The sequence below is a fragment of the Centroberyx affinis genome, unplaced genomic scaffold (genome assembly GCF_046629955.1).
Source record: "Centroberyx affinis isolate AG114_WGS23_722 - 3 ecotype Tasmania unplaced genomic scaffold, CSIRO-AGI_Caff_v1 ptg001839l_1, whole genome shotgun sequence".
Classification (NCBI taxonomy): domain Eukaryota; kingdom Metazoa; phylum Chordata; class Actinopteri; order Beryciformes; family Berycidae; genus Centroberyx; species Centroberyx affinis.
In genome coordinates, this window is record NW_027280218.1 from 1 (window position 1) to 24,044 (window position 24,044).

General features: G+C 44.0%; 1 protein-coding gene across 1 annotated transcript in view; it reads left to right on the forward strand.

Moving 5' to 3' along the window:
* The first annotated feature begins 12,553 nt into the window (after positions 1-12,553).
* Positions 12,554-24,044, forward strand: part of arhgap44a (Rho GTPase activating protein 44a) — a 28,291-nt gene continuing 16,800 nt past the window's right edge. Inside the window, exon 1 of the mRNA XM_071529745.1 lies at positions 12,554-12,675. Within this exon, the coding sequence (XP_071385846.1) occupies positions 12,623-12,675 (53 nt within the window). The 5' untranslated portion in view covers positions 12,554-12,622. The remainder of the gene's footprint in view (positions 12,676-24,044) is intronic.

Sequence of the window (24,044 nt, forward strand, 5' to 3'; positions counted from 1 at the left end):
TATATGTCAGCCGTTCATAGATTCACAACCGCCACAATATATATCATGTATTTTAATGTTTTAATGTTTTTTTTTATAATATATGTATATATGAACGTGAAATATAAATGTATACTATGCATATTTCAAATTCATATATAAATACACATTATAAATACAAAGTAGCTTTAGTTTTACATGTTGTGTTTGAGAACTTATCAACTGAACTGCATTATCTACAACAAACAACTCAAACTTTTTCTTTTTTGGATACACACACACACACACACACACCACACACACACACACAAAATAATATATAGTCCTTATTTGTGCCTTCTCCTGTGGTTTTGTCTTTGTCTGCATGGAGGGGATTGACACACTTCAAAGTAGAGCACAGTCATAGAAGGATGAGACTTAGAGTAAGAACAAAAGACACCTAAGGGGAAAGAGGACACACACACACACACACACACACACACGCACACACACACACACACACACACACTCACACACACACACTCACACACACACACGCACACGGCACATGCGCACAGACTTTTTCCAGAGTTCTGGAAGATCGTGTACGCTGATTTGTTCCGTCTGTTATGCTTCATGATGCATGGAGACAATACCTCATACACACACGCATGCACACACACGCACCGCACACACACACCACACACACACACACGTGCACCCTGTTTCATCTCACAGGCGCTCCGGAGCGGTACATTGGACACACTAAAGGGAGTTCTTGCCCTACACATCTTCAATAAGATTACACCAACTGAACCATGTTACAGTAACCTGCGTCTCTTCTCCAGCCTAAACAGATGACATAAACAGTCCTCAGCACATACATGAAAGCGTCTCATACAGTGTAAAGTAGGCCCGCAAATGCTTTAATGATGATATCTAGCTCTTTATTTTACTACATAGGGGAATACATTGATATTCAGGCATTTCTGCGTTTGCAGTCTGTAATGTATAATACAATACGGCTAAGTCTATAGAATAAACAAATGACACATTATCTAACTTTTTGTGGGTCTAATTCTGCCATTACAGTGCCATTTTTTCCCAGTAATGCCTTTAGAGCAAGGTAAAGATAGAATGTTGTCTAGCGTTAGAGGCTGAGAGTTCACACTGCAGGAGACTGTACTGTTGCTTCACTGTTAGGGGAGAAAACATAAAGTTGTATCCTTCTACCTAACAAGGCCATGCTGCGCGCTACATATGGCTGCCTGCTTAATATAGCTGTAATGATGCTGTTAACAACTTCTGCTTCCTTATCACATACTATCAACACTTTTTTATTGGCAAAGTTCACATTTCAGCACCTTCATGTTCCCTTAATGTGTGAATAAAATATGGGAATCAGATGGAAATGTGAGCATCTATATGTGTATGTGTTTTTTTCTGTGTGTGTGTGTGTGTGTGCGTGTGTGTGTGTGTGTGTGTGTGTGTGTGTGTGTGTGTGTATTTCACACACACACACACACGCACACACACACACACACCGCATTGCTCTAACGTCACTGTTGGAGCACCCTCCAGATGTCAGAGATCTGAGCCCATTAGAGAGTAAAGTGGACTGATGGATGATCTCATCCTGCTCCCCTATCCCAGCAAGCACAAACAAACCCAAACAACAGTGAGGACCAACCCAGGACTTCCACACGCAAAGCCCTCAATCTAATGACAGGGTTATTAGGTGAGCCGAGAGGCGGATCAAGACACCGCTCTGGCTCCTTAAGTCCTCCTTCAAGGTCTTCTGCTCTGGCTAAGACCATTTAAAATGTCTATAAATTCTCTGGAGCCATGCTAAAGTCTATCTTATCTTCCTTTAAGGAATAGCCCTATAGCCGCAGCGGATTTCCTCGCTTGATCCTGTAGAAAAGGTCTTATCCCTCGGTGCTGTCCTCCTAGAGCTGGAGGCAGTGTGGCAGGTTGGAGGGTTCAAAGAGGCTTAGATGTTCTGGTCCTGCCAAGTCATGCACAAGCCAAAGTAACCCTGCATGCTGTTGGTCTTTTTTTTTTTTTTTTTACCATAGGTCTGTGTAAAACAGTGCTTCTAATGGATTAAGGGATGGAAAAACAAAGAGAGAAAGATACATTGGCTACTACTGGGTTTGCATTCATTTCACGCCTATTCTGTACTTTTAACTGCATATGGGAAACATCCTGTTCATGAAATTTTGTGAGATTTAGAGGTCACAGGGCAAAAAAAACGAAAAGCAGGCATTGTTTCCGCTCCTCAAACCGCCGGTGACAATCCAGACGAGCCACATCAGTTCACTTTAGAAGCATTAATCCAGTAAGACAACTGAGACACTCTGCAGCTTTTCAAAGAGATGTTATTGTATGGGTTTAGGAAAACTAAACACATTATCTAATTTGGGCATTTACCTCATGTCCGGAAAGACATGGCCTGTTTCCTTTACTGTTCTTTTACCCAATAAGGAATATGTTGACGACAAGAGACTGAAAGTTAACGTTCAGATCATAACTTTAAGATCCTTCTTGTTGCACTGAAGGGTTTTTCTTCCCAGTCCTCATTGCACCAATTACACTAACAAAGAGATACTCACAAGCACTTACAAGGAGAACATATTGAGAGTATTTCAGTTATTTCATGGGATACCATTTAATCAAACTGCAGAAATGTGAATGTATGCCAAAAAAAAGTATCAAAAGAAGCTGTCTACTCCTGTAATTATAACCTTGTGACTCATTAGGGTCTTGCAGATTCCTTTTCAAAATATCCAGATGGTTCACAAGTTTATTAGAGAGGTTTGGGTATCTGATATGATACAACTTTATCACTGCATCTTCAGATCTAGTTTAGTTTGTTTATTTGCACATAAAAACAGATGTGAAGTGATTGTGGTGATAAAACACAGAGAGGAGCTGAGCACAGAGAGAAGATGCAGATAAAGAAAAATATCCACAGAGGTTTTTTTAAAAAAAATATTTCCCCTCAAAACAAGCAAAAGCAAAGGGTGCAACTGTTAAACTAACCAAAAGTTATGGTCTAAAGGATTGTTTTAGTGTTATTCACTTTTTGGCTCATTTTCGTTTTCGTACCTTGGTACCTAAACGGCACCACATTATGAGGTCATTTACCATTACACGGCTTTGTTTTTATCATTTGGAGCAAGGTGCTTTATTGAAAGATGTGATACTCGGTCAGATGAGCTCATATAGCTTAGGAAAACACAGCAAGTGCCATCCAGCCAACCTGATACTAGATATGAAGTCAGTTCCAGTGTGACTTCTGCCACACACTTTAGTTCAAATGTGACTTGTCTTGACTTGTCGCTGCCAGTGATTTCCAAGGAAGTCATATCCTGCAGAGGTTCAGCATGGCTTGACTCCCAATGGAGAATTACAACCTTGACATTATGGTCTTTCAGCAGGATATTTGGTGGAATGTCAATATGAATGGGATCCTGTGAATAGAATAGAATAGAATAGAATAGAATAGAATAGAATAGAATAGAATAGAATAGAATAGAATAGAATAGAATAGATGTTTATTGTCCTCAAACTGGAAATTTGTTTCTACAGCCAGTACAGGTGAAACACAGATACACTGAAAACACCAACACAAGAAACATACATTTACAGTATAACATACAACACATCAGGCATACAGTTAGAGGTAGTTGGAGGTGAGTCAGGAGTCTGAGTGTTTATTAAGGCATGTGATGGTAAGGGGCACAAAGTAGGGAGAGGTAATGTAGGCTGATTCATTCATTTTCTTTATCATCTTATTCCTATTCAGGACTGGAGCCTATCCCAGTGTGGGAAGCCAGTCCATCACAAGGCTAACACAGGTAGACAGGCAATCACTCACACTCACATTCACACCTATGGGCAATTTAGCTCAAATCAAGCGCAAACCACTGTGCTGTCACGCCACCCTAATGTGACTTTGAATTACATGTGTTAAGTAACAACATAAGCTATGAACTGAACAATGATCTAGTGCCAGGCACATAAAAATAACAGAGGTCAACACAACACTAAGTCACACTGTTTTATTATAAGGTATGCTAATAGCAACCTCAAAAGATATGGCAGAATGCTGTGTGACCATTCCCAAAAAAAGACATCCCACCAGCCGCCGAACACATGTTGACTAGGTGGTGTTCAAAAGGCTTTCAGTGAACATTCATCGGCAACAGTGGCAACTAGATACCCTGAAGTCCGAGGCTCGGAGACTGGGAGTCCCTCAGGGGGTATATCCTGGATGAAAACGTAGCCCATTATTCGAGCCGAGAACAGGTGCTTTCAACAAAGCAGCCTGCATCATTACGGCCCTGTGGGAGCTGAGGGAAAATATCAAGGTCCAGGAATTTACTATTTGGCCTTTTGAAAGCAGAGCAGATCAGATGCCTGGGTTGTGAGTCAAACTACTGAAGCCATTTATAGGATAAGATGGAAAAACAAGGGAAGGGTCCTCTAAATAAAAAAGGAATGGAAGAACATTTTCTTATCCAGCAGGCTGATTGGACACCACATGGAAAATTATGATTAGTTGGCTGCAATCAAAATGTTATTTTGATTCTGCCATGTATGACTGATTGCATTCATTAGTATAATTATCCCGTATCATTAGATTGCATAACTACTGTGCTGATTTTTTTTTTTTTACATCTTGTCAAAATGAAGCATTCTATAATCTAAACAAATAATATCTGTATAAAATATCGATGCAGTATTTTCACTTTCAATTGTAATGGACAAGCTTTCCAAATATCTAAATGTTCTCATCTGCGGTTTCTGACTTGGTTCTGCGGTTTCAGACGCGTAAAGCTGAAGAATGCTGCGCGTAGCTACACATTTCATAAACCGTTTACATCGGGTTCTGTCTCAATTATTTGATCTTCACACTCAGCCGGTATTTATTGTTCAGCGGAGAGACCATGCATGTCAGCAGCACTCTGAGGTCACAGGAAAGCAGCGCTGGGGCCAAGATAAATTTCTCACTGAAGCTCAGTCTGGGTGGAGGTCCTCTAAAGACACACAACGCTCCACACTTCTACCCGTTCTCCTGCCCCGTGCTTTTGTTTCAAACATTCCTGACGTGCTTCACCTCTCACACCTCTTTCATCCCGCTCGTCTCTCTGGATTAGAGGTCCTTACGAATCTCACTTTCCCCCGTCGGATATCTCGAGCATCTCTCTCTCTCTCTCTCTTTTGAACAAAATTTCCCTTGCGTATACTGTAAGAGCGGGGCGCAGGCCGTCGCTCCTCACCCATCCTCACCCTGGGTAACCTACAGACACTCCGCCTCCCACCTCCCATGGTGGCGATCTGGCCCTGCCCTCCGACGCCCCGCTCGCCTTTTAGCCTTCACCAAGGGCCTTGGCTCCTGTCAGACTCAAGCAGGGTTCCTTTGATCTGGGCTGAGATGACAAGGCTGTGTGGTCCCTCCGCCCCAGGCCTCCTCTGTCACCACAGGCACTGTATGACAAGGTCACCCAGGGGAGACCAGTGGGAACACACATGACCTCCAGTACTCCTACCTGTATGCGATATATAGAATATCTGAAGTACAGTAAACATGACTCCCATGTGTTGGAAGGCCATACTCACCAGAACGCCATGTCACTCACCATGACAGCTTTTTCCCTGTGGCTGTCCACCTCCTTAATGGAGGCTCCTGACATATTCTGTCTTTATATAGTCTGTTTTTCATCTTATTTCATGTTAACTTATGTTTTTAGCTCTGTTACAGTTCTTCTTCTCACACAATGCACTTTAAGTGACTTCTGTCTGTCTTGTTGTACAAATTCTAATGTGTTGTCATTTGTGAATAAAGTTTGATTCTGATTCTGATTCTGATGTATTCACCTTTATAATTGAAAAGTAACTAACTCAGGTCATGTTCCAGGCAAGACCCTGAAATAAATCAGAGACGGCTCAAACAAACATACGTAGTCCCACTAGAATGGTACAAAATCATTTATCACTTTCCCAGAAATATTTTTCATCATGTAGTTGTCAAATCTGTTGACTGTGTCCTCTTGCTGTGTCCTCTGTGGAAAGTCGGCTGAAGTGGAGTGAAGTTGCTCTCTAGGCAGGTTGTCTACCCCCCTGAGGAGGAGACAAGACAAACATGATAAGAGGCTGTGGTTAAAATTACAGACTGCAGGCAGCCCTTAATGGAGTTCAACTCAGGGTTGAGGGAAATAAGGTCAGTCAGTCAGCGAAGCTCCTGCACTGACGTTGATGCTGCCTGCATTCCTGAATGCCAATGTCAGCCGGAGTAGCGGCTGATTATTGCATGGAGTCAAAGCCCTTGAACAGAAAGCCTTTCATTTGACATGTTTGAAACATTGACAAACAGGCAAAGTGCACTGGTAGGATTTTATTGCATTTTAGGTTCAGGATAAACACTCGTTTTAAAGACTTACTGGTAAGGCACTGATCCCACATTAGCAAAGCATAAAGAAGTTGTATAAAGCCAACGCAAACAAGGTATTGATGATTATGAGCTCTCTCTGTAGGGCTAACCACGATCATTAGCATTGGATAAACACACCACTGCACTACAAAACTGTGTAGCGTATGCATATTTCACAAGGGCTGTGACAGTCCATTGCAATTTCAACCTCTTCCAGATTTACATAGCAGTAAGGGCGGGCAAAAAACACTACCATAAACCACACATTACCTTTGTTATACATAGTTTTCTAAGGTCATTATCAAGATTTTAAGTACTGTGCCAAATATGCACTGTACAAGTCTCAACTTAGGGATTCAGAGCTGTGTGAACATTTGATTTATGGATCTTTCAGTATGGCCAAGCCAGTCTTGACCTGAGTCTCTAAAGCTTAAGGTTAGAACAAGAGCTGTGGGATCCATCACTCTAATTCAGCATCCAGGCCTACTGCGAAGATATGGTATTTGTGTGCTCCATGTACATTTTCCTTTTCCCATGGTCTAAAAGCAATCAGCTGTAGTATCCTGCCTGTAAATCTCTCTATCGCCAATGGCTGCCAGCCCAGGGAGGAGTTGGCTTGTCACTCATGCTGCTCGCTTCACATCATAAATTCTGGACCATCTGAGCTTAATCTGTCTTTCGGAACCATGAAATGCCAAGGCTACCTCAAGGCCTCTGTTTCCACAAGTGTTTCTTGTGGTGCTCTCATATCTCATATGTGTGAGTGTGCGTGTGCGTGTGCGTGTGCGTGTGTGTGTGTGTGTGTGAGAGAGGGACTGAGTGAGTGATCTGCCGGGGCTGCCAGTGATGTTCCATCCACACCTGCAGCAATACTAAAATGAGACGTTAAGGAGTTAATAGCCCTGATCTGTCACATAACAATATCATTAACCTATGAGCAAAGAGCCATACCATGCAGAGAGCTAAAGATCTGGTTCATAGTGAATAATCAATGTTCCGTTAAATGTGGAGCAGATAACATGTTAAAATGAGACGTTAACATGTCAGATACGGTGCATTTACCAAAAGCTGCCCATCTATCATCATAATCCTATAATTTGCCGATATTGAATGGTGTCCTCTAACAAAACAAGCAACACAAAGGCACTGTAACATCTGCTGTGGTGCAAACCAAGACACAATGGCTGAGCATCTTCAGTAAAACATGTTGCTTTCTGCTAAAAACATCTGCTCTCTATCCATGCTCTCTCGCAAGCAAAACTCACTGTCTATATTGCATGTGTGCTTACAAACTTGCTTGCATGTGTATACACGTACTCTCAGAACACAAATATATGCGCACCAATACACAGCAGCTGCAGCTCACCACACCCTGGCAAGCAGTTAATGTGTTGGTATTCACGAAGAGGTGGCAGAGAGGAACAGCACATACAGTAGTTATGACTGACATTGGGGCAATGAGGAAACTCAATAGTTAACAAAAATGAGAAGCTATGACTGAATGTGTAGCCTACGTTGCAAGGACACCTTGAGGGTAATTCTGCTTCTTTTCCCTGTGCCCATGGAGATATTATATAATTTAAATGATAATTACCTCAGCAATTCAACAATGGCAGACCAGTTGTTCTGTAATTTGGAATTTCAGACTGTGGAATAGCCTTCCCCAAACTGTCAGATCGGCCGAATCAGTCGAAACTCGTCTTGAAACCTATTTTTATTCATTGACTTTTCACTGTGTCTGACAAGTTTTTTATGCTCCGTTGCTCTTATTTCATGCTTTTAACCATGCCCTTATTTCCCTTACATCTTAATATTGCTGTTGGCGCTCCATGCTCTGCCTCCTTTTCCTCCTGCTTTGTAATTCCCCTATTTTGTAAAGCACTTTGGTGCACACTGGCGTTGTGTTTTTAAAGTGCTAGATAAATAAAGTTGATGCAGGTACATCTCTTTTAATAGGGCACACCAAGAAGGACGAGGGTTTGATTCCTGGAGGCAGCCCTTTCTGTGTGGAGTTTGCACTAGTTTATTCACATGGGTTTCCTCCCATATTACATGCAAGTCAGGATGAGATGAGAGAGACTCTGAGGGTATGAATGTGATTGTTTATCTGTGTTAAGTCCTGTGATGAACTGGCAACCTGTCAAAGTGTTTCCCTGCTGTCTGGAATAGGCTTCAGCAACCTTCAAAATGATTGAGCGGTTAGAGAAAATGAGTGAAATAATCTTTTTCAATAATATTTTCAAAGCATTTTCAAAATAACAAAAAGGCCTGTTTTCACTTGTCTCTTCATCCCATCAACTTGTCCCCACCCATTATCATCTATTACGGCATGTCTGCAGCATGTAAAATTTAGGTGTTGAAAGGTGTCTTGTGAAAGATAACACCTTGATAACTAATATGAAAACACCATCTTTTCAAATTCTGTTAGACACCTGAAATGATGCTGTGGTGTTCAGCTTATAAATAGAATCCATGAGTTACTCCCTGAAGGCACAATATTCTACTCTTTGGCCCAGAGCATGGAGTATTTTTATTATAAATCTTTTATAAAATTGCTTAACTGTTTATTATATGTGATTTGTTGACATTAAATCATTGTAAATGTGACACTGAAGGTCTGACACACCAAGACTCTTTAGTGCTAAGCTTGTATCTCTCAACTGAAGGGCTACTCTGCTCTCCGCCAAACCTGCATTTAGTGTCTGAAAGGTGTTTGCGATAACCATCATTTTCTGTCACTGCATGCATGTTAAAACAGCCCCAGCAGTTCAGACCTGTAATATCTCTCCCTCTCAGATGTCACAGCGTTTTCATTAGGCCTGGCGCTGGGCTTGCTGGGGCTCATTATGGTCCCAGATAACCCTTCAAAGACACACCACAAAGTCTGGCCCCACCGCCCGGGCTTACCTGAAAGCCTGGAGTTAATGCCTACGGTGCGCTTTGGCTCTCCACACCCTGTCTTCAAGAGGCGAGAACTCCTTCAGCCACAGAAAATAAAACACCACAGTCAACTCTCTTCAAATAGCAACGTCAGAGATCAATAGTTTGGATCCAAAATGCTCTTTGGGTATGGAATATGACCTCCTCTGGACCTGGACCTGGCCAGAGGGCGTAGTATACTCATAGTCCTGCACACAGCTCCTTGATGAACATGTCACACTTTTCTTTAATGACAGACCAAAGGCTTGTGGCAGCCCACACCTCACACCCAGCCTGATTGATCTGGGTAATACGACGCTACGTGTCTGAAGATAAAACACCGGCACGGCGTACGGGGCGATCCCACCCGTCCTCCCTCTGCTGCGCATGCTGCTTTCAACCCGCGGTCATAACCTGCCATTAGATTCCACCTAACACCCTGCCCTTATTTGTTTTGCGCAAAGCTAACACTTCACACACTGGCGCTTTATTTCCAGCAAGACCTAACCCATCTAATGACAGAACGGACTGCATACAAAGGTCTTACAATTGCAACTGTTGCTGTGCGAGCGTGACTGTAACACCATGCCTCAGTGTAGGAGCTATGGGGCTTCTGTCTGAGCAGGTCACTGTCAAAGTCCAGCCCACATATCAGTAGCAGCAAGGGTCATCAGGCTGAGGGGTTGTGACCCCGAGAGAAGGCTTCATTAGGCTAACTGGGGATGTGCTGCTGGGAGCCAATTACTCCCCAGCTGCCCAGTAGAAGGGCATTATAATGAGAGGGAGACCACTCAGTCACTCCTCTCAGTGACAGGAACAGCAGGACACCAGATGAGGGATCATAGTCGTTCACTGTTCTTCTGTTTTATTGTTGTGCTGAGTACTGCTGTCATGAGGCGCCCACTGCAAACAGATTTCAAACTGAAACGAGGACAGGGAGCTCTTTAATGATGTTGGGGGGATTTAAATCCAGCTCAGTATCCCCTTGTAGGTTTGACTTTTTGTTTGCCCTTCCTGTTTCTCTACATGAGGGCATACTGTTCATTGTGGAGGGATTATGGGTGAGAGAGTTTCTGATGGGGCCGGCGGATGTGAAGACTCATCCAGGCTGATTTAACAGTGTCCAGAGACCCTCTAGAGCAGTACGTTTTGGGGGGCTGGGGTTGGGGTTGGAGTTGAGAAGACCCTTGGAGATGCTTTCACAAATGCTCTCTGCTGGAGAGGGGGCAGGGTGTCTGGACTGGGACCGGCCTGTTCGTCTGAGTGGGGACTAATGAAAACAAATGATCTGACAAGGTCAGGAGGTTGAGATCAAGGCTGAAGGATCCCCCGCCCCTCTCAATTTCTAACTTGGGAGATTAATGAGGCCGCAGTAGTACTGGGTCCAGAGAGCAGCCATTTCTCAGTATCATTTACTCCCTGAGGCCTGTGAACCCTATGGCAGTGGTGTGCAGCCCACCTGTTGGCCCATTAAAGTCTTATGATGCAGAGCCTGAGGGCATCACTCTTGACTGGGGTCTGTAACTGCACTGTCCTGTACTGCACAGTTAGGAACATACCATGCCATCAACTAGTGTATCCTAAAGCTTGTCTTGTGTCAGTTTTTTTTCCAACAGTCCATTATCGATCCACTAACTTCTTGCAATCTTGATTTTTAACAATGTTTCACCCAGACATGTGCGTGTAAATCTGAATAGGACATGTGTGACATCTTGCTAATTGCTGTAATGGAAACAGTGCAAAGATGCCGCTCTCATTAAGCTGATTTGGAAAAATTTTCGCACCAGATGTTTCTCCTTGTTAAAACTTGATTCAAGTAGTGCTCTCCATCTCATCACATGACCTAGCCACACGCATTTGGATTTCACATTTGCCTGAAATACTTGCATGAAATCAGCAGATGAGATACTCAGTGACAAAGTGAGATTTTTTTTATGTGACACGCCATCAACTGCGCGTCTGTACATTGACAGGAAAGTAGATGTCCCAAATGATCAACCCAGACCAGATGCTGAAGCTGAGGCTTCACTCAGTGGTGCTGAACAGTCAAGATGTTAAGCGGTACTTGAGGCAAGGGTGCTCCCTTCTGGACAGTTCACCTAACAGCAGCTCAGGCAGCAGGTTAATCACAATAAATTAAGAAATCTTTCACAACAGTAGAGAGCCCTTCATTTACTGTAAGTAAAGAAAAATTGTAAGAATTTAGCACTATCGTTAAAGCTGAAAAATGTATTTAAAAACTGTATTGTTCTGGTAAATTAACAATGAGCACAGCATCTTTAACCAAAGCATATTTATTTGTTTATATTGTTAACACGCTATCCTTTAATTTAAGAACATATAGGAATTAATACATGTCATGTATGCTCGTGCTCTTTAGCTGCATTGACACAGAGAGTTCACTAGATGGAGATGTAAGCTAAGCCGACTCTTTAACAATCAAGGCTGTCGTGGAGAGCCACTACCCACCTTTTTATTTACGGGATAGAGTACATCCACCTTTTCAGGCGGACATGATACAGGATAGGATATAAATGCATGGTAATAGTAAGTTGGATCAAATTGTTATTATTTATACAAAGACAGGGGCTTTTAGCGAAAATATGTTTTAAAAAATGCTTTTCTGAAAATATATATTTTTTTTTGTTTGTTTCTATTATTTAGGCTACATTATGATGGTCACTTAAACTGCTGGTCACACCTTTTTGTTTACCACAGCATCTGATGACAATGCAGCCGTGCCATGTTCTAGATCCAGACAATATGGGTTTTCCCCACACAGCAGGCTGTGTTTTGTCACGAGCAGGGGCTTTGACTTAAAGCAATATTAGTCTTATTTTACTGTCCGCCAGTCGCCCTGCCTGCCAAAGTCTACTAAAGTGTGCTCCATAAACCCTAATTAGAATGTAAACCAACCCTTACACGCCCGCCTGATCACGCGTAATAGCCATCTGGGAAAAGCCGGCTGGACTCTTTATTGTAGATCAGTTTTGATTTACTACATTTCCCACACTGCATTGCTGCGCAGCGGCTACTTGTCACTATGCTGTCGCTCTCTGCCCGAGTGCCCGTAGCGGTGAATTGGTCCAGCATCCCTGCGCAGGCTATGGGGCAAATGTAGATATAAAAAATACTTTGAAAATATGTAATCTGAGAACATGTTCTCGGTCTTGGCAAATCGCGATGAGGGAAGGAAAATATGACAGAGCGGATTTTTTGCTGCGCCTCTGTGGAGCACGGGCCGTTATTTTGAGAGAAATAATGCGGAATCTTCCCCCCACTAGGTGTTAACGCAGAAAATACAAGATGAAGAAGCAGTTCAATCGGATGCGACAGCTCGCCAACCAAACGGTGGGCAGGTAAGCGAACCTTTTCAGTGCGCTATTAACGCCGGGTTTTTCAAGTCAGAGGGAAGGAGAAAACCCCCTGGACTGGCCCCACTATAGGACTTGAATCATAGCCATGCAAATATGATTTCTGTTACATGTTATTAGGCTGTATGTACAAAATGGAAAATGATAAGTGCAATAAGGATAATGCAGATGAACAAAGAATAGCCTATATTCATAATGCATTGCCTTTAGGGCTGCTTTGCGTAATGTCCATTGGAATACCGCATAGGCAGCATGTAGGCGCATTGCCCTACAGTACAACCTGCCCACTGAAATACATAAAATATAGACCATCGCAGCACCACAGAGCATCACAAAGAGAGAAGCTTCAGCCAGATCTCACTGACGGCTTCTGAAATAAATGGGCACGATATTATGAAGTTATGTTCTGTTGAAATTTGCCTCCTGTCACCAAACCTGTCAAAGGTGCACATGATGCAGACGGATGCGGTGTGGGCTGCGACGTGAGGGAAAATGGAAAAAAAAAAAGGCGCAATGTTTTCATTACGCAGTACTGTCAGCTGTGAGGAGGGAAGCACCTCTTTAGGTGTGGGCTATCATATCTGTGCGTTCACGAAGCTCGTGTTCTGCATCTGGCACTTATCTAGCATGCACCTTTTTGTAATATGTAATTTGCTATTTAACCTCTTAAAGAGAGCAGTGAATAAGGTATGTTGTTGGCTTTTTCACATCCCTATCCTCACAGGTAACAAATATAAGCACCATGGTTTCTATGACTGTCCTGTACTTGTTCTGCACCACAGTGGCTCTGGAATCCCTTTGCACCTACAGGAATATATTGCTTTTGACCTTTTAACATTGGTGATATGTGTTTATCACTCTACCCCCACCCTGTTTGTTCACCTCACTGGGAGGCAGAGCAGCTTGTCAAGCGGCGCTGGACCAGAAGGCGCTCTTTGCTCAGCACCGGGGGATTAGGACAAGGTGGTGTGGGTCATTATTATTACAAGGCTGTGTGAGTGTCATGCACTCAGGAGGGGGGACACACCTTAGATTTGTTGCAGGCTTGGAGTCTGTCAGTTACCCCTGGCACAGGCAGCTTTTTCTAGCTTCAAGTCTTTTTATAGCCATTTCTGTGTGAATCATTTAGGGAGCGTGTGCGGGTGTGATTGTGGAAATGTGTGTGGGCGGGTTTGTGGGCATTTATATGAGCGGAGAGGGTAGGGCAGTTCTTCGGTTTGTGTGTGTGTGGGTGTGTGTATGTATAAATGCAGCATATACCGTATAAGCTTGTGTGTATACATTTCTACCGCCTAATTTGCATGCACTCCCCACATGTGGCAGATGCCGGTGCTGTGCGGTGCTATGTGAGTATAATATTCTCCTCACACTCTGCTGTTTACCAAGGCTGTCTATCCGGGAGCAGCAGCAGCAACCTGCTGAGGTGGTCTGTCTCTACCACGGTGCTATAATGAGCAACAACACGCTCCCTGGACAGTCCTGCCCCCCTGCTAATGACACCTACTGTGCAGGGCCAGGGCTGCCACTCTCAACCCCTTCCCTTTTATCAAAGTGGGGATTGAAGTTAACAGCCATGCAAGGTCCACTGCTATACAATTCTAGGGCTTTTGCTCAGGGGCAGGACACTGGAACAGAGGTTTGGGGCTCAGGTGTGACCCTCTGTTCTGGCCAGGTGACCTTGAGGAGTGTCACCTCTTGGCTGTGTCAAACTGGGAGAGATGGAGAAGAGGGCAAAGCCAAAGCCTTGCCACTCAACCTGCTAAACCACTCTTTTTTTTCCACAATTATTATTATTGTTATTGTTGTCTGGTAATAGGACAAACACATTGTGATCAGGTCGTCCGTAGCAACATTGCAAATAACACGAAATAGTTTGTAATAATAGATTCATTCATTGCTAATCATAGTCAAGCTTGCAATGTCTTGGAGGTGTTCCTTGCTTTTAAACAATTTCCGTTCTTCTTTTGAAATGTGAATGTAACACACACAGAGTATGACTATTATTTTCAATATTATTCACCTTTTGTTCAGTGTCCTAATTGGCACCTGCCTATGTTATGTTCATGGTACTAACACTGCCTGGGTCTGGAGTTCAATTCCCACTCGGGTCACCCATGCTAATATTACACCCAATCATGGTACTGTAAGGATAAAAGAGTCCATCACATGTGGGTTAGGATGTAACTAAGAAAATAAAAATCTGTATGCGTTTGTGCTCTCTAAAGGTCAGTATGCTACTTGTTGTTTTCTGTCATCTTGTTGTGCCTGTATTTGTAGACTCTGTCATCTTCTTCCCATTCATACTTTGGAGGAAGGGAAGAGGCGTCCTGCTGAGGCATGGGGGCCATGGGTGGGGCTCGGCTGGAACATGAAGGGTGACAGGAGGGGATGTGTCTGTGCCACAGAAGAGAAGAGTGTGTGTGTGTGTGTGTGTGTGTGTGTGCGTGGGTGTGTGTGTTTGCATGTGGCAGGATACTTTATGTGCATGCATGCTTAGATCCACATGTCTATGTTTGAGTGTTCACACGTGCGTTAGTGCAGGATCAGCAGGGGAGGCAGGACAAATGAGTGTGTGCACTGATTAATGAGCTAATTCAATGTAAGCATTCACACAACAAGGATTCCAGACACGTTACATTTCAACATGCTCTCTCATTTCTCAAAACACTGCAGCTCCCTCTCTGTGACAGCATCCCTATTTTAATAGATGTTGAACACATCCCATAGAGGATATTAGATCAACTGGCTTAGTGTGTTAAGGCAGGCTATGTGTCACTGTTCTAGTTGATTCTAATGGAGATGCCTTGGGTTTAAACTCCAGCTGCCTTTTCAGTTTCTCTCCACTGGTCGGACATGTGAAATGGATTTCAAGACAAGAACATCTTTGATTTGAATATACTCAATAAATCATCAAATCACAAATCAGTCAGAACATTGTCATTTCCGATTTCACTGTGATCATAGTTATGCTGCTTCTTGTTCTCATTGAACACCCTGTGTGAGGCTTTGGCTTTGTCATTCTGCTGGCTAGAGACTGGCCAGTCTTCAACGTGAAGCAGGGTTTGCTCTGTTGGTTGGAGCGTTTGACCTTTCTGAACCTCAGCAGTCTCTGAGGAGCCGTTAATCCTGCTGACTTCTGTCCGACTCCATGAATCCAGAACAAGTGGACTGCCATCTTGGAAACTGTCTGACTCCAATAATTGTGTGTGTGTGTGTTCAACCGTGCATGCACATTTGTGTGGGTTTATGTGGGTGGGTGGGTGATACATTTGTGCATGAGTGTGGGTGGGTGTGTGGGTGCATTTGTGTATTAGTGTGAGTGTAAGGCGATAACGAGTAAGGCATTATAATTGCCAGTGATTTGTCTATTTCTGTAATTGTTCTGGCTTGTGTTATCTTGTCTGTATGACCTGGTGTGTGTTTTTGGTGTGTGTGTGTGTGTGTGTCATAAGTGGGATGGGGATTGAAGGTCTTCCTTCAGTGGGGGTTGGTGATCAGGTGTGCTGTGTCAGCATCTCTCTGGCTCTATGAGGCTGCTGCTGCCTTGCTGAGTGGGATGCATGTCATGTGACCGCTGGCTCAACCAATCCCCTCTCTAGGCAAGACTTCATATTGGAGGATGTGAAGCCATGCATACTGTGCAGCTACAGAGGAACATGCTAAGGAACACTGAGTGAGACACAGTTGCAGCTCAGTGAATTAGGAGGAATTATACCTGATTACAATCTGTTTTACATTATACCCATAATTTTACAGGTTCAGAGTTAATGAAGGCTTCGGTCTTTAGTCTACCCTAATTTACAATGCACTTGAGTACTTCTGAGTATTTGACATACTGTATATATACAGTGAAGCCATGAGAAGATTAGTTTGGTTCAGCTAGCTCCCACCCTCCATCTCTCTTGACCTATTTCTCAATTCCCCACTCCCTGCCTGCCCTATCTAGGTCTAGGACAGCCTGGTAAAAGATTCCATGATACAAGCCCATAAAATTATGTCATGTCTTACGATAGGCAATATCATACATATGAAGGGAAGGAGGAAACAGAACTTAACTGAAGCATATTCCATTTTTATCTTGATTCATTTCTTCATACTTGTCAAGGGCATCACCCCGTCGATCCCTAACTCCCTGACAAACCCCCACCCACCACCCATCTCCACACACTGCACTAGTCACCAGAACTCTGCTCACCAATAATGCTAGTGTATGCTAACAGCTTTCTTCCTGCTTGTGCCTTTAGGACACGCTTCAGTTTGCTACTCCACAATGCAATTATCAGAGAATAGCAGCCATTTGCAGCCTGGCAGATGAGTAGTGGACTCTCTCTCTCTCTCTCTCTCTCTCTCTCTTCCTCCTGCCTCTGTGACGCACTCGATGAATGTGTTACAGCTGAGCTAGCATGCTGGCCCCTCATGGTTTTTCAGTCACAACAGGCAGGGATCCGCAGAGACAAATTCAACACAGACTGAGATGGGATGTTACAGAAGGAGAAAAAGGAACAAAGGGCCAACAACTATGACTGTTGTGTGTGTGTTTCTGATGTGAATTTGTGTGTATGTGTGTGTGAGAACTTTGTGCAAATATGTGTATGCATGTGTGTGTCTGTGCGTGTGTTTATGCACTGCAGTGTGTACAGTATCATGCACTATGAGTGAGTGTTGCCCTCTGCTATCATGCTGATAAAAGACTGGTCTGTATTTGGAGGAGTCACTCATAAAGTTTTGCCATAGCCTTCTTTCCTTCTCTTCTCTATCCCTCCGAGAGATTATGCATAAATCTATCCCCTAACACAGTAATCTTGTACAAACAAATGACTATAAACACAGTGAATCATTGTCCTTGCCAATGTTTTTACATTCAGCACAGCATTACACATGTAGACCTCTTGGCAAGGATGTGTGCCGCACTCTTGTGAACGGAGCATATGGCAGTCGACAGGTAACGTGAGATGTGGGAGGAAACACTGTTGCATCCCAATGCAGCATCTCCTCCCCTCCTCTCTAATCCTCCACCCCCTTGCTGCCTCCTCTGGCTTGGCAGGCAAGGACAGCACCATGGAGATCTCAGAGAGGGTGGCCTTCGCAACACCGATGATTCACTGCTCTTCTGGATTCACCTCTGTCCAGTTTCTTGCTCATCACATTGTTGAGCCGTGAGCGAAAGTGCACACTCTCTCCATCCTATTTATCAAGTCAATGCCCTTTCATGACGAGGGCTCCTAAAGGCCAATGTATACCTCTGTGTAAGGCACGCTGTAGGTCTTTGCCGTGCCAGCGTAGCCTGCAGAGACTACCAGCTGTTGCTTATGTGCACCTCTCCCAAATTGTAGCTGTGTATAGGATGCAAGAAGCAAGCAGCAAGAACTGTGATTGGCCCGCTTCATATTCCGTCCTACCTGTATCCAGTGGATGTCCGCCAATATTGAAGACAACATGGAGCAGATTGAAGGGAGACTAGCTGAGGAGGTTCGGAAATATGTTCATTTAACACCTCAACCCCGAATTATAAAGATTACCCGACGTCACTGAATTCGTGGTGAGAAATATTCCAGAACATGAGTTTCAGAGAACGTAAACACTACTACTTCTGTTGTTATTACTTCTGACAAAGCACAAAATCGGCTCTGACACAGCGTAGAATCGCCAACGCAGAACCATAAATGCTCACACACCTACACCAACGGCGTAGCAACGGCGGCACTTCGACACAGAAGTAGAAATTGGCCTTAATGTGTAGTTGTTAGCCAGTAGCCATCGGTAATCAATAACGAGTCACTACTTGTTATTGCTCAAATTGTGCGGTGCCATTCAGTGCTAGTATCTGTGTTGATAACCCTCCCATAACCCCATCAGTGCCTCTCAGAGACAACTTACTGCAGGGTAGAGTTTGTAATAAAGAGCCTTTGTCAAGAGGCCATTTTGGCCATCAAAAGAGGGATGATGTAATATCAGACAGAGGGGCTGTTGCTCCCTTTCCATGTCGCTGATTCCCCCAACAGAACAACCTCTTAAAGAGCCCCCGCTGTATTAGTGGTCCACTATGAACTCAGCACAAGTGTACTTGTGTACTTTTAAGATCACATACAAAAGAAACAAGATGGTCTGCTGTGACTGCCAGACATGGCTGGTTGTCAGTGAGGCTGCTCCATCTCAACTGACTCTCACTTTCATTTGCACTTTGATTTTCCCCTCGTCCCCATCGACCTATTGCATATTAAAGTAGGTTCGATCACAGCCACAGTATGCCATGGGTGTTGGTAAAGAGTTGACCCAGTCTGTTGCTCATGATCTCAGCTCCAATAGGAAGTGACCTCAGGGCCTGACGGAGCCACAGCTAATGAATCTGACGCAGTACAAGCTGCACACTCCGGGGCATGCAGGAACAATATATGGGGCTTAAAGAGAATAGCATTGTGAGAGGGTGGAAATAGCATATAGTTAATAAGCTACTAATAGATGCTATCACACACACAGAATAATAATTAGAGGAGGAGAGGTGTGGAGTTTTCCAAGTGCATTCCCTTCTTTGAATAACCCTACTAAAGTATTTCAGGTTACATAATATTATATATAATACATGCTCCTGTAAAATGTTATATGCAAAAAAAGGTGGTCATGGAAGTAATATGCGTCCTAAAGTGGTAGTAGTTACATACTTGATCTTCATATAAAGGAATTATTTACTCTAGAGTTTCGCTTAAGCAAAACATATTGGGAAACTAGTGTCACTGGTTTACTCACTGTACTGTACTGTGCGCTACTCAGTCTTCTCCATCCCAAGTGGTGTATGACCAAAGGCCTAAGCAATAAACAGGCTAGAGCAAGTGGCATTGTTGTTAGGAATAACTTTGTTCTCCGAAGGCGACATCCATGGGCGACTCCCTCTCAACTTGCCCACTTCCTTCCATTCAGGAATGGCAAAAGGCTCAAAACAGGAAGCACTAATCCACTACATAATAATTTCCTGTTTTGTTTACCTCTCTTCTCCTTTGCTTGCATATATACTGTATATATGTAAATAAAGTTTATTTTGCTATTTCATGGTAAAGGAAAGGATCCTCCATCTTGCTTTCTGTACAGCAGAGGCAGAATCCTTCATTTGGTTTGGTTGCCTAGAAACGCTCGTTTGGTATTGGCTGTTGTATCACACTTATTTGGGTTTGCCAGCCCACATGTTAGATATTGGAGCTTTTGGAAAATGGTGTAGACAAAGATTTTCGAGCTAACAAGAATTGATGAGTTGCGAACAATGATTTGGTTTTTCAGATTTGGTAGACAAAACTATTGTCTTCTATCTACTTGATGCTCCATACTAGATATGTCACATGCTTTAGCACAGAGGGCCTCTTGTGGAGATTATTCACCATAAATAAAGTTATTAGAGATAACTCACTGCTTGTGTTTCTAATGCAGTACTACTGAATGCTGCAGGCTCTCTCTCTCTCTCTCTCTCTCTCTCTCTCTCTCTCTCACACACACACACTCTCTCTCTCTCTCACTCTCTGGACGTGTGCATGTGTTTGTGTGTGCGTGCATGCTTCCGTGCGTGTGTGTGTACACTCCTCTCACAGTTATTCTTGCATACTTAACAAAGCTGTGACCTAGTTTGCTGGACAACTACAGTAAGTGGGTTTTTCTGTTTTAGTAACCTTGTATCGCTGCACTATGCCATCCCATCAGCCCTCAGCCTTGTCATTTGGGAGGAAACCATTTGGGCGTCTTGATATGTTTGCACTGCAAAGGTCTGGGGGGAAAAAAATGTGCTCGGTGGAGAAGTATTCAGAGAGCATCTCTAGCATGAAAACTGCTGTGTGTGTTTGTGTGTGTGACTGTGGCTCTCATGCCAGCGCTCCGGGCCCTTCAGTGGCCTGCTGAGGCCCAGAGCCACCATTCTGCTCCACTACCCTCCCCTATCAGCACAGGACCTAGCAGCTAGCACAGCTCTTCCAGGCCTCAGAGCGCCTTTGTTAGCCAGGCTAGCAGTGTGTGACTGGACCTGTGAGGAAACCAGAGCATGACCACTATCTTGTGGGTCAGACGAACCTCTGAGTTTGACGGCACAGACCTGTAGGCTGGAAGCGTCAGATCAGACAGTTGGCTGGGCACCAAGGCAATATGTTCAAGACTGGGGATGTTATTTTATTCACATTTGATTATGTCCGCATGCATTATTCATGCTTTCATAAACCATGCGCTGTGCTGGAGGGCTGAGCGCCCGGCTGTCCAGCATTAATATATCTTGAGATGGAAATATCTATTATATAAGACATACTAATATGGAATATACAGCTGAAATGGTCAGCTGGGTATTTGGTGAGTACGTTTCACTTGCACCTATATGGAATTACAATGACTTTGAATGTTCCCTGGGCAAATGTGCACAGTGAAATTGCATTTTTCTACGGCCAGCTGTAAAATACACAAGCCCAAATGTCCTCAGCAGAATCAGACCCTACTTCTTATCAGTGCTTTGTTAATGTTGCCACCAGAGGCAGCAAGGGACTTCTGGCAGTTGATCTGTCTGTGTAAATATTGCCTTAGCCAATTCATCTTCCTCCAATGTCTGCAGTCGTCCATGTTTGCATTGCACTGCTTTGTAGCTGCTGTTTTCACTGATGTATTACAGAAACAAGGACGTTTTTGAAATTAGTCTGCACGTGTTTGGCTAAAAGCTGATGATCAATTTGTTATTATTTTAAGCATTTTGACGGGTTTTGTGTGTGTATGTATGTGTGTGTGTGTGTGTGTGTGTGTGTGTGTGTGTCTAAGTGTATATTGAGTCATCAGCAGCCCCAGGTAAAGGAATGCCTGTGAAGTGGCAGATGGTTGGCATAAACCTGGCACAGTCTTGTTCCCCCACTGCGAGCACACCGCCCACATGGCTGCCAACTCTCCCACGTGTTTACTTTCCTCCCAGGACTGACTCTGCACACTGTTTGTTGAGAAGAATCTCACTCTTCACCTCCAAAACCTCTCCCAAACCAGCTCTACATCAGGACCTATAGGACGGAGCAGCTCCAGTGCTTCCTGTATTCCAGCCCATGCGATGCTATTTTGTTGCTCGCCTTGATAGGCCGACTATGCGTGATACTGATATCCTGAGAGGAAATACCGCTGTCTGAAAACAAACAAGCTCAAAGAGCAAGACGGCCTGCTGTCTTTGAACAGATCAAGGCAGATAGGCTGCAATCTCTTTGATGCTTATGTCAGACTGGCCTCATCAGTCGTGCTCAATGAGAGGGCTAGATTTCTATGTTTTAATCCGTCATTCCCATGTGTTAAAACATCACATGCAATTAGCAAAATGTGTTTATTTTACCCTTTGCGCCTGTTCTGGATTATGTACATTCTTATGTGAAAACAAGCCCTCCTTTGCAAGCCTGCAGGACACACACACACCCATGGACACAAAGAGAAAGAGAAAGAGAGATGGAGCAAGAGAGGAAGGTCCCCCTTAAATATAACATTCTAACATATGCAGCTGTCATCTTGTTGTGATGGTTTGATGGCTTAGCTTATCATCAGAGCCCTTGACACAGACAGCCAGGCCGGAGAGCCTGACAGCTCGTCTATCCGTCTCTGCCAAGCTTAGCTAACAGGCTCCCTTCTCCAAGTCCCTGTCACTGCTGGAGCTCCTGTCCCATCTGTGCTGCTGGGCCCCTGCTGGGGTCCCTCCGCTGCCAGGGTCTCCCAAGGGACCCTCAACCAGCCAATCAGAGGGCAGAGAGACAGTGACGAGCTCACAGCTGCATTGCAGACCTCCAGGCTACACACTCGGTGTGGAGTGCACAGTCCGGCCAACAAAGTCTTTTATATTACATACTGACAGAGTTTGCTTTTAGATGCTGCTGGAGCATTGAAGCAAAACTGTGCCAAACTTTACTGTGCTGTCTGCGTTATTTTTGTCCCCTTTTTGCCATGTGATCGGCAAACTGCAATCACACTTACAACATCATGCCAGAAATCTCTCTCGCTCTGGTATCACTCTCTCTTTGTCTCTCTTTCTCTCACATACACACACACAAATTTCCTGTCTTTTCTCTCCTAGCTCAGTCAGCAGAGCAGAGCAGTTTTCCAAAAGGCTGGCTGTGATTAGATCCATTGGTACATGGGTTGACCCAGTTCCCATGGCTCCATGCTCACATCTTGGCACTGAGACTGGAGATGCTAATAACTCTTTTCTGCCATTTTTGGAATGTTATTATCTTCAACACAGTGACATGGGAGACACTGGATAAAAAAGAGCCGCTATGCATTGTCTTGACAAAAGTGGTGTCGAGGTATCCTAAATGAAAATAGTGTTTTGGCCTTGTGCTGCTAATGTATTTTTGGTTGACTGATGAATAATAGAGCAGAATCTAGAGCAGGCCTATTCTAGCGCTACGATAAGCAAACCCATTCTCTTGGTCAACAGAGAGATGAAGTCCAATTTTGTTCTTAAATAAATGATACAAAATAGCTATTATGTTGATTGGCACGGGCCTGGTTTGAGCACAATTGCAGGAAGCGGCTGTGCAGACAGGGAGGGGAAGTGCGGAGAGAGAGTGTGTGTGTGTGTGTGTGTGTGTGTGTGTGTGTGTGTGGAGCTGCTGGGCAGTTGCTGGGGGTCCGCAGTTCTGGTTTTGACTCATTTTAAGAGGTCAGACTGTCTACCCAAGTGGTTCCTGCTCTGTCAGCCTGCAGGTCCTGGAATGCTGTTTTGAGAAGATGTGGGCGCTGTTCTCGTTTGTTGTAGGCCTCAGGAGCAGGTTTTCATTCAGCTGCACTATGCATTTTGGACGTCAACACAATTTGACAATCTAATATATGTGCTCTTAGGGGACACATTTTTTTTTCCTTGCAGCATTATAAATGGGATGCTAATCTGAACATGCTGTTTGACTGCTTGGTACTGTTCCTCTTTGAAAAAGGAGAGTCGTTAAGACTTTGCAAACCCTCTGAACTGAACTGAAAACGTATATTTATGATATCCATTGGTGTGCCCTTTTCCGAGCTTATGGCCCATTCACTATAATGGATGAGCGGTTTTATCTGCTTCATCACTGGTCGCCTGCTTGTGGCCTTTCCTCAGTCTTTCCTTCAGTCCCCCACCCTGCTGGACTCGGTGGGATGCGGTGCTTCTCTGTGGGAGCCGGTGCATTTCAGTCATGCCACTGGATTTTGTCAAGTGTTAGGGCAGTCCAGCTTGAAGCATCTGTGACTAGCTTGCAAACTGATTGATTTGTTTGTTTATTTATTGTCTTAGATCATGAGTCAGAGAAATGCATGCACAAGCACACAACACACACACACACACTCCAAAGGGACAGATGATTGGATGTTGCCCACCCATGATAGTTTGATGATATGCA